The sequence below is a fragment of the Rhinopithecus roxellana genome, chromosome 12, assembly GCF_007565055.1.
Source record: "Rhinopithecus roxellana isolate Shanxi Qingling chromosome 12, ASM756505v1, whole genome shotgun sequence".
Classification (NCBI taxonomy): Eukaryota; Metazoa; Chordata; class Mammalia; order Primates; family Cercopithecidae; genus Rhinopithecus; species Rhinopithecus roxellana.
The window spans coordinates 24,508,038-24,524,222 of record NC_044560.1 but is presented as its reverse complement, the minus strand read 5'-3'; the positions used below and the strand labels follow the sequence as shown (position 1 = coordinate 24,524,222).

The 16,185-nt window shown below is 65.4% G+C and overlaps 1 protein-coding gene across 6 annotated transcripts in view; it reads right to left on the bottom strand.

Annotated features, from left to right (window-relative positions):
- Positions 1-2,408: 2,408 nt before the first annotated feature.
- Positions 2,409-16,185, bottom strand: part of PLCH2 (phospholipase C eta 2) — a 75,357-nt gene continuing 61,580 nt past the window's right edge. For 3 of the 6 annotated variants that reach the window (XM_030942729.1, XM_030942728.1, XM_030942733.1), the window contains 11 exons: positions 13,048-13,140; positions 12,504-12,586; positions 11,374-11,471; positions 11,070-11,252; positions 10,474-10,581; positions 9,453-9,577; positions 9,273-9,357; positions 8,654-8,808; positions 8,093-8,167; positions 5,001-5,799; positions 2,409-4,018 (listed from right to left, as the gene is read on the bottom strand). In XM_030942729.1, the coding sequence (XP_030798589.1) occupies positions 2,727-4,018; positions 5,001-5,799; positions 8,093-8,167; positions 8,654-8,808; positions 9,273-9,357; positions 9,453-9,577; positions 10,474-10,581; positions 11,070-11,252; positions 11,374-11,471; positions 12,504-12,586; positions 13,048-13,140 (3,096 nt within the window). In that variant the 3' untranslated portion in view covers positions 2,409-2,726. Of the gene's footprint in view, positions 4,019-5,000; positions 5,800-8,087; positions 8,168-8,653; positions 8,809-9,272; positions 9,358-9,452; positions 9,578-10,473; positions 10,582-11,069; positions 11,253-11,373; positions 11,472-12,503; positions 12,587-13,047; positions 13,141-16,185 lie in introns of all 6 variants that reach the window. The other 3 variants (XM_030942731.1, XM_030942730.1, XM_030942732.1) reach the window with 3 other exon arrangements.

The following is a 16,185-nucleotide window of genomic DNA, read 5'->3' as shown; positions in this document are numbered from 1 at the left end:
CTTGGGATCAGGCTCCCCGGGTCCCTGTTCTGTGGCTAGGGTGGGCATGGCTGGGGGGAGCTGGCAGCAGGGAGGCCTGCTGGTCCTGGCCCCTGGGAGCTCCAAGGCGCCTGGGGGTCCCTCCCGTCTCAGCCCAGGTGTGGGATTGAGACCACACAGCCTTGTGTAGAGGACAGGAGGGCGCAGAGCTTGCAGAGGCCCTGCTGAGGTGGGCTGGCTGCAGGCCCCGGCTTTGACTTCATGTGGCGGGAACTGTTCCTGGTGCTGAGCTGCTGGGCAGGCCCTGAGCAGGCTGAGCTGCTACCTTGCCTCCCCACTAGGGTCCCCCAGATCTGGAAGCTTCACTGAGACCCCCAAGCACAGGCTGTCCTAGGCCAAGGAGGTGGGGTGGCATGGACCACCTTCCAGACAGCTTTGCTTGGTGGTCTGGAACCTGCAGAGGCTAAGACCCCTGCCTCATGGAGACCTGGCCTGCCCAGAGGTGCCCAGTGGCCACTTCTGGACCCCAAGGTGGTGTCTCTTCATGGCCTACCCTTGGAGTCTGCGTGGAGCCTGAGGCCCAGCCCTCATGCAGCAGCCACCAAGGCAGCTCCTGTCCTGTCCTGAGGTTGACTGTCCACCTGGCTCCAGCTTCTCCCTCCTGTGGGTCCCCAGGGCAGAGGCCCAGCCTCCAGGATCCCATCGGCCCTCACCACTTTCCGGCCGTCTCCTCAGGCCCTTCTCTCTGATGGGGAAGCCCTCCCAGCCTGCATCTCTGGCCTTCCCTGGCACTCCTCAGCCCCTCCAGCTCTTACTACCGTCCTGGCCCCTCCTCACTGGTGGCGGATGGCAGCAGTGGCCTGGCTGCTTTGGGCACCCAGGTATGTGACTGCCCGGCCTGACGTCCACAGAACTTGGCCCCAGGGTTGGAGAGTCCATCTGTGCTGGGGGACGCACCCACTGCAGAGGTTTGGTCAGAGCCTGGCCTAGACAGGATCCCCAGGAGGAGGTGGGGGATGCACAGAGGCCTGGGAGGACAGAGCCAGGACAAGGACGCCAGGGCCCAGCCCAGGCTAGTGAGCCCTGCACACCCCCTGCTGGTCTGCCTGTGGCCCTGGCCTCAGCTCCCCTCCTGCACAAGAAGCCACCCAGCCTATGAGCCAGGCACCCTGTTCCTGCGGGTAACCCTAGCCTCTGTGAACCCAGCCCTTCCCCAGCCGGAGCAGGAGGGCTCTGGCCCCAGACTCTCAGCCCCTCCTTGACTCCTGCAGACCCCCAGCTGGCTCCTCAAGCCCTGCTCTGCCCACGGCACCACTCGGGCTCACTGGGAGGCCTCGGTCATCAGGCTGCTGTCAATGTCACCGCCACGGGCTCTGAGAGTCCACTGTCCCAGAACTGAGACTCCTCAGGCTCAGGTGCCGCCCTGGGCCCCAGGCAACCAGCTCACCACACCCCTGCTCAGTGGGGCCACAGCTGCCCACACGCAAACGTCCCAGGGCTCGAGGATGACGACGTCTTGCCAGGCTCTCAGGGGCCTGCTGGGGCTCAGGGGAGGGTAGCACCAGTGGCCCCTCTGCCTGGCTGAGTTGGGGAAGTGATGACAGCGGTTCCTGTGGCCGCCCATGATCCCTGCCAGTGCAGGAACATGATGAGGGCAGAGCAACCCCCTAGAACTTCCCCAGCACCTCAGGATTCTGGCCTCTGAACCTCATGCCCACCTTCCCAAGGGCCCTGCCTAGGTGCAACGCAGCCAGGGATGAGACGGAACACCCCGACGGCAGCACTCATCCGGGTGGTGGGCTGGGCAGGCCCCTTGGGCAGCAGCAGGTGGTAGACTCACTCCCACTGTTGGGGCAGCAGAGGACGGGCTGCAGCACAGGCTTCTAGAGGCCCAAGCAGCGCCCCAGCTTCTCCAGGGTAGGGGCCTTTCTGGTACCACCATCCTCCAAGGCTGCAGGCAGAGCAGCCCCCATGGGTCGGGGGGCCTGTGGCCTGGGGTTAGGGTCTGCGCCCTGAGCAGCAGGCTTTGCAGCCCCTGCTGGGAGCCCATCCAGCTCAGCCCTCTGAGGACGGGCCAGGTCTTTTCTTGGGGTGTCCTTTGGGCCTGGCACAGGCTCTGACGGACACCTGGTGAGTGGCACAGGAGGCTGAGCGAGCAGGAAGCCCGTGCGTGCTGGTGAGCACATTTATTGGAACCACGTTTGGGAGTTTCCAGAGGCTTAGGCCTGGTGCAGAGGGCAGCATGGTCGGAGCAAGGCAGATGCAGCCTTCAGGGCGAGGCCCAGATAGCATCCTGAGCAGCCCTGGTGCCTCACAAGCACCCCAGCCTGTGCCGTGGCCAGGCCAGCTGCATCTCCCAGGGCAGGCTCAGGACAGGTGTGCACAGATGCACACCACACACACCCGGGGCAAAAAGCCAGGTAAAAATGGAAAGGGATTTGGTATCATTTTAATGTTGTATTAGTTTTGCTTCTAAAAATTTAAATATTTCTGTATGGATCGATCCTAAAACACCGGAAAAACTGCCTGGCGGGGCCAGCCTCGAACCCCTCCTGTGGGCCCCAGGCCGGCAGCTTGAGCCTTTCCTCCCCGGGAGCAGGGGCAGGAGGGAGGCAGGGGCCGAGGGGACACAGGGCAGCCAGGGACACAGTTTTGGGGGCCTGGCTGCCCTGTTTCCTGAGCAAACACAACACGCCCACCCCTGTCCTGGGCCTCCACAGCCGCCCAGGTTCCCACCACTGAGAAGGTCAGAGGCGGAGCAGGACCAGGTTTTCAGCGACCGCGGATGCTGACCCAGGGGCTCCCTTGGAGGGTGCTGGCACATCCACACTGCCCTCATGGCCCACGGAGCAGGCTCCCTCGGGGGTGCCCCGCTCCTCCTCTGGGGGTCCCTGCCGGCCCAGGTCCTGCAGTCTCTGCTGCCGCTCCTGGGCCTGACGGGCCCGACTGGCAATGGCACGCACACGGCTCTGGCTGCGGGAGGAGGAGCGCCGCAGAAAACCGGGGCCCCCCGCCACCTCCTCCCCAGCCGGGCCCAGGCTGGTGGGTGACGTGATGTCTCCCGCCTGCTGGAAGACTGTGAGCCAGCGCAGCTGCTCTGTCAGGGCATCCCGTCTCACCCCCGGCCCCGACACCTGCCGTGTCCCTCCCGGGAGGCCCAGGCTGTGGCTCAGGCTGCGGGAGCCGCCCTCAAAGCTAGGGGCAAAGTCATCAGCAGTGAGGTCCCCCAGGCTCTTGGACTTGGCAGCCACAGGGCAGTCCTGCAGGCCCACCAGGGAGAGGCAGCCCCAGGGCGGCCGGAGTGGGAGGCCAGGCATCCGTGGGGCCAGGGGCCTGGGCCGCAGTGCCTCAGGCGTGGGAGGTTGCTGGCCCGCAGCCCGCAGGTTGGGGTTGGATTTGCTCTTGGTCACAGGTGGCAGGTCTGGGCGGGCAGCTGAAGCTGAGTGGGGCCTGGGGGGCAGGCGTCCCACGTGGGCTCCGGGGAGGCTTTCACGGCTGCGGCCCAGGCCCAGGCTGGGCAGGGAGAGGTCAATGACAGTGTCGCTGGACGACATGCTGGAGGAGGAGGAAACGCTGTCTCGGTGGCCACATGGCTCCAGCCGCTGCCACAGCCGGTCACTGCCAGTGGCATCGAAGTACACGGCAGGGGCTGGAAAGGGACCAGCCAGGGGCCGCCATCCTCCCAGGGGCTCTGTGGGCACCTGCCCCTCACTCTTCACCCTTCTAATCACGGGCAGGTGGCCTGGGGTCCGGGGCTGGCTCCTGCCGTCCGACTGGCTGCCGGGGGCCCCCTCGTAGGCCCCGCCGGGACGCTTGCCATTGCACGGCCGAGGCCTGCTGTCTTGGTGTTCCTCAGTGTCCTCTGGGGGGCTTGCCACATTGGCTCCGGGTCCTGTGGGGTATGGGGGCCGTTCCTGAGAAGAGCTGGTGGGGACGGCCGCTGGTGGTGTGGGGCCAGGGCCTGGGGCGGGCTCCTCGGCAATGGTTTCCAGGCTGCACGGTGGAGGGAGCGGCCGCTGCGTGGAGAGGGGGCGGGTGTCTGTGGGGAGGTAGGGGAGCGAGAGAGAGAGAGCCAGAGGAAGCAGAAGAGAGAAAGAGAGGAAGACAGGGAGAGAGGTGGAGAAGAGTTGGATCAGGGCGGTGTCCCCAATACCCTGTGCCGAGGGTCGCCGGGCCCAGCTCCCACCCCGAGGCATCCCCCAGGCGCGGCACACTCAGTGTCCCCACCCTGCTGCTGGTGAGGCCCAGTCTATGCCCTGTGCCACACATGGGGCCCTCCTGGGGCTGGGACAGCACAGGACACCAGGGCTGGGCCCCGTTACCTGTCACTCGCCGCTCTCAGTTCCTAACTATGGAGGCAGCGTGGGTGGGGGCAGAAAGGAAAGCTCGGTCAGGGGGGTCTGGAGGGGCAGGGTGGTGTGGGGTGGGCTCCGTGTATGTCCCTCCCTCCAGGCTAAGGAGACACCCTCCTAGTGGGGTGCTTCAGCCCAAAGCAGCGAAGCCCCAGGGCCCAGGGAATCCACTCCCCACAGCACTCGGCAAACTCCAGGTGTCCCAGGGGCGCAGGAGACACCCAGCAGCTACACTACCGGACCACATCAGACTTCCCAGGAGGGACCCCTGGAGCCTGCCCTGGAGGGAGGTGGGAATGGGATGGGACGTGGCCCCCAGTCCCAGGAAGGGCTTCAGTCACCAGCCGCCCGGGAGGTGAGTTTGAGGAAGTGCCCAGTCAGGGCCACGCTCCTGGCCCCGGACCCTCAGCAAGAGCAGCTGGTTCTTTCCAGCCTGTCGGGCCTCAAACCAGCTCCACCCCAAGTCCCAGGGCCTCAAGGTCAGACAGGAGGGCTGGGGCTACTGGCCATAGGCAAGCCAAGGGAGCAGAGTGCCACGGAGACAGTGCCACGGAGACAGAGCCACGAGAACACGAGACTATGCCGTCTACACAGAAGCAGCAGCAGGTGACCCAGGCCCAGCCATGCCAGGGGCATGCGGGAGGACCACGCAGGGCAGGAGGGGCTTACCGGTGGAGAACATGGGGGATTTACTCCTGATCTCCTCCAGCTTTTGAGCAAACAAGGCACTCATCTCTCCCTGCAGGGCCCCCGGTTGCCTGCAGGCACCCTCAGGCCAGTGGGGGGACCTTTCAGGGATGCCCGGGCTGTCTGGGCTGCTGGAGTCCGAGGACACGGAGCCGCTACCGCCTGGACCCTGCCTCCAGGCCCCGGGACCCTTGGGGGCCTCTCTGCTTCTCCCTGCGATAGCTTGAGGGTCCAGGCCGCAGCAGGGGGCCCCCAGTGAGTCAGCCCGGGCCCAGGGCTGCTGGCGAATGGCTGCCTGCCTGCTCGCAAGCCCCGGGCTGGGCGGCCGCTCCCTCTGCAGGCCCTCGGTGTTCACGCCAGTGCAGGATCCCACCACACACTTCATGCATGTGGCAGCCATCCCAGCAGCCCCGGGGCCGTCCAGGGCACGTGGGAGCTGCACTCGCACAGGGCTCTTCTCTGTCACTGCAGCTGGTGCCTTACCTCGGGGGCTGCCGCTGCCGGGCCCCTCCTGGGCTGGGGCTTCCAGAGCAGGTCTGGGGCTGGGGGGCACCATGTCGTCTGCCACCCCCTTGGAGCCTGTGTCCTGAGTGCCCAGGACCAGCTCCTGGAAGCCCTTGCGGCCCGGCTTCTGGCTCTTGGTTGGGGCGCTGGCTGTGCGCCGCAGGAGCCTCTGGCTAACGGAGGGCCGGGCCAGGGGCCGCCCAGCAGCATGACTGTCCAGTGAGCCGGGCTTTGGGCCTCGGAGGAAGAGGCCTTTTAGGCCCAGAGCCTGCTTGACCTGCAAGAGAAGGAGCCTGCATAGCTGTTGCCAGGGGTCCCAGCCCAGCTACAGCTGCACCCCCAGGGCCAGCTCTCCAGACCGTGCCACAGACGTGCCGTGCATGTCTCAGTCCAAGGGGCCGGGCCACCTCTGGCTGGGGGCGTGTGGACACACCTGGGCCTTCAGGAGCAGGGTCCCTAGGGCACTTCTGCCCGGGACAGTGGCTGCTACAGATCTAAGTACAGATGGCCCACCCCACCCTCCTGGGCAGGTGGGGCCTGTGAGGGGCATGGAGAGAAGGTCCTTCCCTCCGGAGGAAAGACCTCCAGTCCCAGCCTGGCCCACCACAGCCTGCACCTGCTCAGAGACCCGCAGCCCCATCGCTGGCAGGGGACACTGGTGTGGCACTCCCTGGTTGCGTGTGCCCCACCGACAGGCAGGAGTATCTGGTCTACAGCAGGAGTAACCAGGTGCAGTGGGAGGCCTGCTCGCCCAGCCCGTCCTGCTCACTCTCATGGTGACACTCCTGCCCTGGGAAGTACCACCTCTTCCAGGAAGCCTTCCTGAGTTCCCCCAGGCAGCCTTTTCTGGTCTTGCCCTGCCCTCTGCTCATGTGAACCCCCAAGGCCCACAACTGGCTTGCTGACCCCTGAACCCTGCCAAGATGGGCTCAGGCTCCTGGCCCACCAGTACCTGGCCACAGCCAATCTTCCCGGACAGCTAGGTCCAGGAGGTCCCTGCCTGAGCAGAACAGCTGCTGAGAGGGAGGCAGCTGCATCTCCAGGGTGCAGAGGCCAGAGGGGCCCTCACATGCCAGATGCCCCCGAGACTGGCAGCACCCACTGTGCCCCCATGACGTGCCGTGCTTGTGCACAGAGCGGCCCAGGCCCAACAGGTGGGTCACCTCCCTGCAGGCGCGCCTCTGGCAGATGCGTTCAGATGGCCAGCACTTGGATCAGCTTCCTGATCCAAGATTCCAAATCCACGCATTTGGTCACAGTGACTGGGAAGCCATTTAGAAGCAGATCCGGGATTCCAGCTCGGAGCACCAGCCTCAGGGGTGCCCTCATCCCAGGCACTGGGCATGGTTGGCAAGGACAGGGAAGGAGCGGGAGGGGAACTCAGAACCAGCAGCCTGAGGGTCCGAGATGGGAGCAGGAGAGAGAAGGAGGGGGATAGGAGGGGCACAGTGGGGGCTCCAGTGGGCTCCCCACCAGGGAAGGGGCTGAGGGAGGGGAGGGAGGATTGAGGGAGAGGAAGAGAGGGGAGGCCAGTGAGAAGGCGGCCACCCAGCTGAACCCTGGATCTGCCTCATAAATGCCACTCTGGCTGGGGATGGCCAGGGCCCCCAGAGCCATGTCATGATCCATGTCACAAGAGCGACAGTCCCCAAATGCTACCAGGAATCACGGATGCTAATGGGGCATGGCCTGGGCATGCAGGAGTGGCGGGCCGCACTGTCCCGCGCACCGGGTACCTTCAAGGCTCCTAACAGAGCTGGGCTTCTAAAGGTAGAGACTGAGGCCATAGAGAAGCCGACTGCAAGACCAAAGAGACAGAGGGAGCAGGTGAGGCGGCCACAGCAGCGGCGTGGGGAGCCCTGCGGCCTGGGGGACGAGGAACAGATGAGTGGATAGACGGCAGAGGCCGGATGGCACTTCTGGGCCCAAGAGCATGGCAGCAGAGTCAGCACTGGGCTTGGGCAGGCCCCTCATGCTGTGTGGGCAGGGTCCTCTGAGGGCCAACTGCAACCAGCAGGACCCAGAGGGCACTGGGCCTCAGCTGAGAACCAGGGCAGCCAGCTCTGCAGGGCGGCAGGGCCGGCACCAGGACCCCTTCCTGCGGAAGCCGAGGCCGCACCCTGACCTGGGGCAGAGGACAGACATGCTGGGTGTGGAGTGACAGGAAAACCCGGGCAGCTGCCTTCCATGTGACAGCAGGAAGTAGAGGGGTAGGGGGTGAGAGAGGGGAGGGGGCACCACTCAGTCCCTGCTGAGAAGCCAGATGGCAGCACTGTGGGGGTGGAGCCTGCGAGGCCGGTGGGGCAAGGCCCAGAGCACTCGGGACCCGCCCTGCCAGAGATGCCCACAGCCAGCCCTGGGGTCAGAGGTGGGTAGTGGTGGCTCAGGATCCAGACCCCCACAGCACCCCCTCTTGCAGGTAGAGGAGCAGAGGCCCAGGGAGGGGACCCTAGGCCTCACTGCCTGAGTTCAGGACCCAGCCCTGGGGACACATGGGGGTGCATAGGACAAGGGGCTGGTGCAGGCCCCTCCCCATGATGGCTGGTGGCAGGGGGTGACACTCACCTTACCGCTGATGTCGCTGACAGCCACGTGCACAAAGATGGAGGCCTCTTCCATCCCCTCCAGGTACACGTGCCTGTAGCCTGGAGCAGTGTGAGTCAGCAGGGTCATGAGGTCACAGCCTCCTGAGGCCTCCACCTGCTCTGGCCCCGACTCTACTCAAAGGTCCCAAGACCCCAAATACAGCCGACAAACCCAGGCCTGGGACCTCTGCCTCCCGTGGGCCCAGCACTTCCCCCACCTCCTCCAGGAAGCCCACTGGCATTGCACCAGCCTGCAGGGACCTCTTCCTGGGGGTGGCACCTCCCCCACAGACCATGCCCCCCCTGACCCGCAGGTCCCCAGGCTGGCTCTTGTCCTGTCCTCAGCCCTCTTCCTGGGGGTGACCTCTCCTGCACAGGCTGTGTCCCCATCTGACCCACAGAGCCCCAGGCCACCTCTCCTCCTGTCCTCAGCTCCTGTCTCTGGTGCCAGGTGCAGGCCCACCCACACAGGCACTGACTCACAGGGGAAAGAGTGCCTGCCCTACCCGGGGCCCTCGGCCAGTGTGGGGGCCACCGTGTCCACACCTGCCCACCTGGCATCATGCTGCTGAAGGCCAGCGTCCTCTGGCCAATGAAGTCACGCCCGATGGGGTCATGGTCCCAGACGAGGAAGCGGACCAGTGCGATCTCCGGCATGTGCACTGTGAACACCAGGGTCTCCTCCCAGGTGGGGTTGAACCCTGGGGAAGCAGCGCCAGGAGGAATGTCCCGTGGGCAGGGCCCGGCCCACACCACTCCGGCCTGGAGCCCCCCGGCCCGCACCACTCCGGCCTGGGGCCCCCCGGCCCGCACCACTCCGGCCTGGGGCCCCCCGGCCCCGCACCACTCCGGCCTGGGGCCCCCCGGCCCGCACCACTCCGGCCTGGGGCCCCCGGCCCGCACCACTCCGGCCTGGGGTCCCCCGGCCCGTACCACTCCGGCCTGGAGCCCCCTGGCCCGCACCACTCCGGCCTGGAGCCCCAGCCCAGCACTACTCCCAATGCCGCTCCCGGTGCTGCTTCCGGGACTGCCCACCTAGAGGGGAGCGGCATCCAGGACTGTCACCGAGGGAGGCCTGGGCAGAGCACCCGGGCACACCAGGTAGCCCCAACCCTCCCCCTCAGACTTCCATCACCAGCAAGACAGAGCCACGGCCGAGCCTCACCATTGTCGTCCACCACGCGGGTCTGCTCCCTGCTGCAGTCCACAGGGAGCCCGATGATCTCCACTTCCACAAAGGGGTCGATGATCTGGGACACAGGAGTGGGGCTAGCTTTGGGGCCCATCACGATGCCCGGCCCGCCCCCCACTCCCACCCCACCCACTGTGCAGGGCTGGCCCCCACCTCCCCGCGGTCCCCCAGCATGGAGTCGCGTGGCTTGGGGAGCTGCTGGCCACTGATGATCCGGAGCACCAGCTGCTTCTTGAGCTGCCCGGGCAGGGGGTCCTCCGAGTTGGGGTTGAACACGCCTAGGGGGTTGCCGGGCAGGTGGTCAGTGGCCCAGCCCTCAGCAAGCCCCCTACTCGCTGGGGCACGGCTGCCCCTCCCCGGCCCCCACATAGGAGACTGGAGCCAGTGCCAGGTGGAGGGAGGGAGGCAGCGGTCTAGGGGGGCACCTCGGGGGGGCAGGTGCGCCTGGCCCAGTATGGATCACCTTTGTGGCCACCGCAGCACATGGGACAGAGCCCATGCCTCCCACAGCTGAGCCGAGGAGGTCACACAGCTTCTGGGGTTGGGTCTGGGTTCCTGGGGGTTTGAGGGGTGGGGTCTCTGGTGACAGTGCCCTGGGGCCCGCTCAGGCTGAGAACTCCGAGGAGGGCAAGCCAAGGGCAGAGTGGAAGTGGCCGGTCCACAGCAGGAGTAGCCAGGTCCAGCAGAAGGTCCACTTGCCCGGCCCCTGTCCTGCCCACTCCCATGGTGATACTCCTGCCAGGGCCACAGGGGGACCAAGCTGGAAGTCATCCACAGCAGACAAAACAGAGGTGTCTGAGAGCTGGGAGGAGGTTCCCTCCAACACCCAGCCCAGACCCAGGTCCTGAGACCCACAGCGGGGCCAGGCACAGGGGGCTGGGTCGCTGGCACTGGGCTCCTCTCAGACAAATCCTGCCATGAATCTCACATGGGGCCCAGGCTCCCCAATTCTCCATCCCCGGATTCCTGGCAGAGCTGGGCCCTTCTTTGCAACCCTAACAAGGAGGGTTTCCCCACCCACCTCCCCAGCATCCTGGGAGCTTCATCCCAACCTGACCCTCCAGGGGACTCTGCCAAAGCCGACCCCACCCCCTTGCTAGCCCGTGGGGCTCCAATCTCCGTTCTGGGGACACCCAGGAGGCCCATCCGAGCCCTGAGCATCCGAGCGCCTCACCCTGGCACATGCACTCGGGCTTGAGTACGTAGCCGCAGCCACCGTTGGCGCTGAACTTGGCTCGGTTCAGCTGCAGCATCCGCCCCTCTGACTGGTAGTTCAGGGCAACTGTGAGGGGGACACAAGGCTGCCCTGGTCAGCACCCGACCTTCCAGGTGTGTCCCGCACCCACCTGCCACCACACGCTGGCCTCCCCTGCACAGCTGCCGTGGATCTGCTGTCTGCTGCTCCTTCACCAATATGAATGGGACGCTGAGGCTCGCACCTGTGCAGGACTGAGGCCAGCACATCCTGGAGGAATGCTTCTGGAGCTGGCGCAGCCAGCCTCACAGGCAGGTGACCCTGGGAGTATGTGGACAGGCCTGCATCATCGCTCCCACATCCCCCTGAGGCCTGAAGGACCCTGCCCCAGTGCTAGCCTGGTGTCAGTGGCAGCCTGGTGTCGGCAGCATGCCGCGGAGGTGTGGAGGCTCCAAGGGCAAGAGAGCTCGGACAGAACCAAGGCCCCAGCAGGTCCCCTGCTCACCCCTTGGGCTCCAGGGATCATCTGAGCCGAGGCCTCCCCACCACAGCTAGTGCGCCTCGCCCGCACCCACCCATCTGGCAGCCGGCATTCCAGAAGGGTTGCGGGTTGTAGTTGCTGGAGTCCACGCGGTAGGAGGAGGGGTAGATGCGGGAGAGCTGGTGCTGGTTGAAGCGCAGGTACTGCGCCGGCTTCTGCTGCAGAATCTGGTGGGCCTTGGTCTCGCTGAAGGACGACACCTGCCAGCTGGACACCGCTGTGGCACCGGTGACCGGTCGTCAGACTGCGAGTCCTCGACCTCACCCAGCGCCCAGCAGCATAGCAGGGATTGGGGACAGGGAGGCCTCCGCCCGTGCCCAGGCCCCTGAGCCACTCACCCTCCGTCTCTATGTCGTGGGCGCCCACGGACTTGGTATACTTCACCAGGTCAGAGAGGGCCCGGGACAGCTTCATGGTCTTCTTCTGCCGGGTTGTCCTGTGGCAGGTACAGGGTGTCAGAACCCCTCCCATCCAGGGCCAGCCTGGCACCCAGCTCCGTGAGATGGGCTCCAGGACTCAGGCAGGTTCATTAATTCACGCAGTGGGCCCTGAACCCTGAGAGACAGACCCCAGACTGGGCTGCAGGCTGCGGAAACCCGAGTGCCAGGCAGAATGTGGGCTGGCTCGGAGCTACCAGCAGAGGCAGAGGCCCCAGCCACTGTGTGCAGTGGAGGATGATGTGGTCTGCCCAGCGCGGCAGGTGTGGGGGCTTCTGGAAGGTTCTGAGCAGGGGAGAGCTGGGGTCAGGGCCTGGGTCTGGACTAGAATCACTCTGTGGAGAGGAGGCCGGGGTCCAAGGGGGCCTCCGTGTCACCCAGGTGGCAGCAGCGCGTGTGGATCAGATGTGTGCTGAGGGCAGAGCCCGGCTGGCACGTGGGACGGGACTGGACAGGAGGGGGCTGTACCAGGCGAGGGGCACAGAGGAACCGTTGGGGGATGGAAGTGAGGGGAGATGGCAATAGGAGGGAGTGGGCAGCACGGGGGAGCCCAGGGTTGGGGAGGGGTGGAAGCTCCTTCTGGGCTTGTAGGTTTGAGATCCCAAAGGGACCCCAGACAGTGCTGAGGGAAGCCTCAGACACAGGGGCCTGGGCCTTGAATTCAGCCTGACTGGACGGGAAGTGGGGAGTCACTTCATGGCAGGCATTTCATGCCCCCTGGGGAGGGCATGAGGCTGGGGGCCTCATAGGAGGAGGTGAGGACCAAGGGCCGACAGCCCAGCAGCATCCAGACCTGTGGGGACCTGGGCCCTCCAGCCACCTGCTCGGCCACCCCTGCCCCCACTGCTCGCAGCCACCAGCCTGCCCTGCATACCACACTCCCCACCACTTCCCACTGCTTCCAGGGGCCAAGGAGGGGGTGGGTCATGCCTGGCTCAGGGTTGGCCCTGGTGGGGTCACCGCAGAGAAGGGGCTGGCTGGGCCAGGCTCCCAGGAGTGTACAGGGCCTCCCCATGGGGCAGGGCACCTACCCTCGGCTCTGACCTCCCGGGGAGTCCTGGCCCTCATCTCCCTCCTCCATGCTGGCCGCCTTCTTCAGCTTGCTGCCCTTCTTCTGTGCAGGGGGCAGAGGCATGAGCTGTAGGGCACCTGGCCCAGGTCAGGCCTTGGTGAAGCTGGGGGTTGGGGAGGGCCTGTCCTCCAGGGTCCCCAGTGGCCCACGCAGCCTCCCATGTCCATCCCACCTGGCTGGGCCTGCCAAAGCCGCCTCGGTGCCCTCTCGATCTGGGCTCTGGCAGACACCCAGGGCAGCCACAGGGCACCTGAGCTTGGGACAAGGGCCAGCATGGGCCAGAGAAGGGATGTGAGCCAGCGAGGCACCTGCTCCCACCAGCTTCGAGCCCAGGCTCCTGGCCCAGTCCCTGGCACTTGCAGCCGATAGCTCAGCCTGACTCAGAAGGGATCCTGCAAGCCAGGCTGGGAACCCTGGGGGCTGGGGCAGGGCCCACTGGGGCACTGGGAGCAGGGAGAACACTGGGCCCAGACGGGGACCCTGGCCTGGGAGCTGCGCCGGACCTTGCGCCTGGAGAAGCTTCCCACGACAAGGCGGCCATTGCGTCTGCTGGCCCCGGCATCCTCCCCAGACTCCACGTCCTCTTCAGCCTTGCTCTGAGTCCAAGGGAGAGACAGGGACAAGGTGAGCCCAGCCTTGAACCAGGCAGGGAGGCCGGGAAGCTCCCTGGTGGCCACAGAAGGCCTTCCTGGAAGAGGTAGGCTTGAGCCAGGTCTGAAGTAAGGCAGACAGGGGAGGAGAGAGCAGGGCGGGGACAGGTTGGGGAGCCCCATGGCCACCGTTCCCAGTCTGCCCTGGGGCAGAGCCAGCTGCTGAGGAGCAGCAGCCTGGAAGGCAGGCCCCGGTGGAAACATCTGCTCACACCTGCCTCAGCGTCTCTCCTGTGTTATTTTAAACTCATTAAGTTCTGAATCTTTTTTCACCACCAGTGGTGACTACATAATACTGTATTTGTGTGTCTGGAATATTCCTCGGCCAGGCCTGCTTGCGTAACCCTTTTACGAGCGTTCCGTGGCCCTGCCGCCCTGACCTGTTCCCGTAACACGCAGGTACCGCGTAATCAGACAAACAGCTCCAGGTGGGCGCTCCCTGAGGCGGGCCGTGAACCAGGAAACCCCAGGAAGCCACGGTGAGCCTTCCTACCGCTGTATAAGCAGCAGGCACATCCGGGGCTCCCTTACTTGCCCCCCGCTGAACCTCGGGCCACATCGCAAACGGCTCATTCATCCCAAAGCTCATTCCCAATGGAACCAGCAGAGCCTGTGCTGCCCCGTGACCCCGGCAGCCCCTTCCACAGACACCCCAAAACACGGCCCGTCTGTGCTCAGGAGGGGCTCCCATACACATCCTGTCCCCCACCAAGGGCGGGGGCTGCTTTCTTTGAAACACAGCAAAGCCGTGGCTTGCAGCAGGGGTCCCTGTTAGAGAGGAACTTCCGCCGGAAGCGGACACAGCACCCACCTGTGGCCATGCCCCTGTCGACGCCCACCCCTCTGGACACACCCCTGCAACACCCACAACACGCCCCTGCACACACGCCCTCCTACACCCACGGATACTCCCACACTGCTGCAAAGAGGCCACTGCAGCTCTCACGACCACAGACTCGGCGCTCAGCCACGCTGCAGCAAACTGCTCCTACTGCTCCCCGCTCTCACCAGCCTGGACCTGTGTGGACACTCCCTCACCAGACGCATCGGAAATCAGGACACATTGCATCCGCAGGCCCCATGCCAGGCGGGCCTCTCAGTCCTGTTGACACGGCCGGGGAGCTCCCACCAGCCTCCCTGTGCTCTGGTACCATGGCCCGGAGGTGTGCCCTGCCCCTCCTTCACCCTCACAGGGAGCGAGGATGGGATCAGACGGCCCTTCCCACAGCCCAGAGTGGCCGCGGGGCTCTCCCGTCACTAGGCTGCACTGGCCGGAGCCCGAGGCCCCGCGTGCACCCAGCAGGAGGCTTCCGGGTTGTCCAGGTCCACATGGCTCTCAGACATGCTCGTCTCTCTCCACCTCCAGAAAAGCCAGCCCCGGTTTCCTCTTAATTTATTGACACCACAGCTGCCGGGAGAGGTGCCAGGAGCCGGATTCACAGTGCGCCTGGAGCCAGTCGGGACCACCACACTTCACAGCTCCTTAAACATCCCCAAAAGGCCGCAGTGACCCAGAACCATGAGTGACTGTAAATCCAGGCATGACCAAGGAGAGGCACGCACAGACCCAGGAGACGGACGGCCAGACACAGCCCGTACTGCATGGCCAGACCCGCTGTCACCCCTGGGACTCCCAGAGGAGATAGCAAGACCCGACCATGCTCCAAGGGGCTGTGGGCAGCGGAAGGCCCAGGAGGCGAGGGGGCCTGGATGGTGGTGGAGGGTCTCAGCCGACCCCAGCCCTGCCTCTGTCGAGGAGGCTGGGTGCTGGGCCCCAAGGGAGTGCTCAGGGAAGGGCCCCTGCCGGGCGAGGCTGTTGGCAGTACAAGCACTCACTGGGTTGTGCCCAGCTGTCTGGGGGTGGGTGCCCTCCTTACCCATCCAGCTTCTCTCCCCAAGATACCCATTCCTGCCCCCGGGCCTCAGGGATGCATGAGTAGAACCCTCACGTCCTCACGGTTCATGGGCAGAGGGGACACTGGCCGGCCCAGGGGGACAGAGAGGAACAGGTGTCCCTCCGTGGGATTTGCCATTCCCACAACCCCCAATGCACAGACACCCCCTTTAGCTGGGCCACGCCCCCAGTGAGCTCCAGGGCTGAACGCATCCCGGCCTGGCCTTGGGACCAGCTCCACCCCCTCCTGTGCCAAAGGCTCTGGGACCTTTCTGGGGTGTGTGTCCACACCGAGCAGGGAGTGTCTCTCATCAGAGCGGGATTCCCGCTCCTCCCGCAACCTTCGTGGCTGTGCCTGAGCCCCTCCTCCTCCTGCAGGAAGCCTTCCCTGAGCACAGAACCCCCAGCAGCAGCTCAGACGTGAGGTCTGCAGGGGACCACTCTCCTGGACCTGCAGACGCATCTCCAGGTTTTGCATAGGCCCAGCTGGCTGCCCAGAAGAGCCACAGATGGCCACTCTCCCCCACCTAGACACCTTGGGATAAAAATAAAGGAACGCCTGTCAGCTCGGGCCCGGCAAGAGCCACCTGCACAGGGCATGTTCCTCGAGCTCTCCTGCGGTGTCAGCTGTGCCGAGTGCTCCGAGGCCCGTGGGCGGTAACACAAACACCTGAGTCCAAAAATACTGATCCTGGAAGGGGACACAGCACCCCCACTTGGCCAGGGAGAAGTCACCTTCCCACCCTCTCCAAGGGTTAGGAAAACAGCAAGGTCCCTGCAGGGACAGGACAGAACGAGCCAGTGCCACAGGGCACGGCAGGGCTCTCCAGGCACCAGGAGACTGTCCCCAGCACAGGCGCCCACCAGCACTGTCACCTGCGGAGGGTCTGTAGGGCCCACCCACGCTCCCCACTCGGTCCCACCCACAGCAGGACTGTAGAATCTGCCAGCCACAGCTCCTGGCTCCTTTGAGGTCTGCAAGGAGGCTCTGTGACCACAGGACCCGGCCCACCCTGCCTGTCACCTCACCCCACACACACTCCACTGTGACTGCTGTGACAGCCCCCGAGGGCCATTTGCTCCATGTGGAAGCTTGC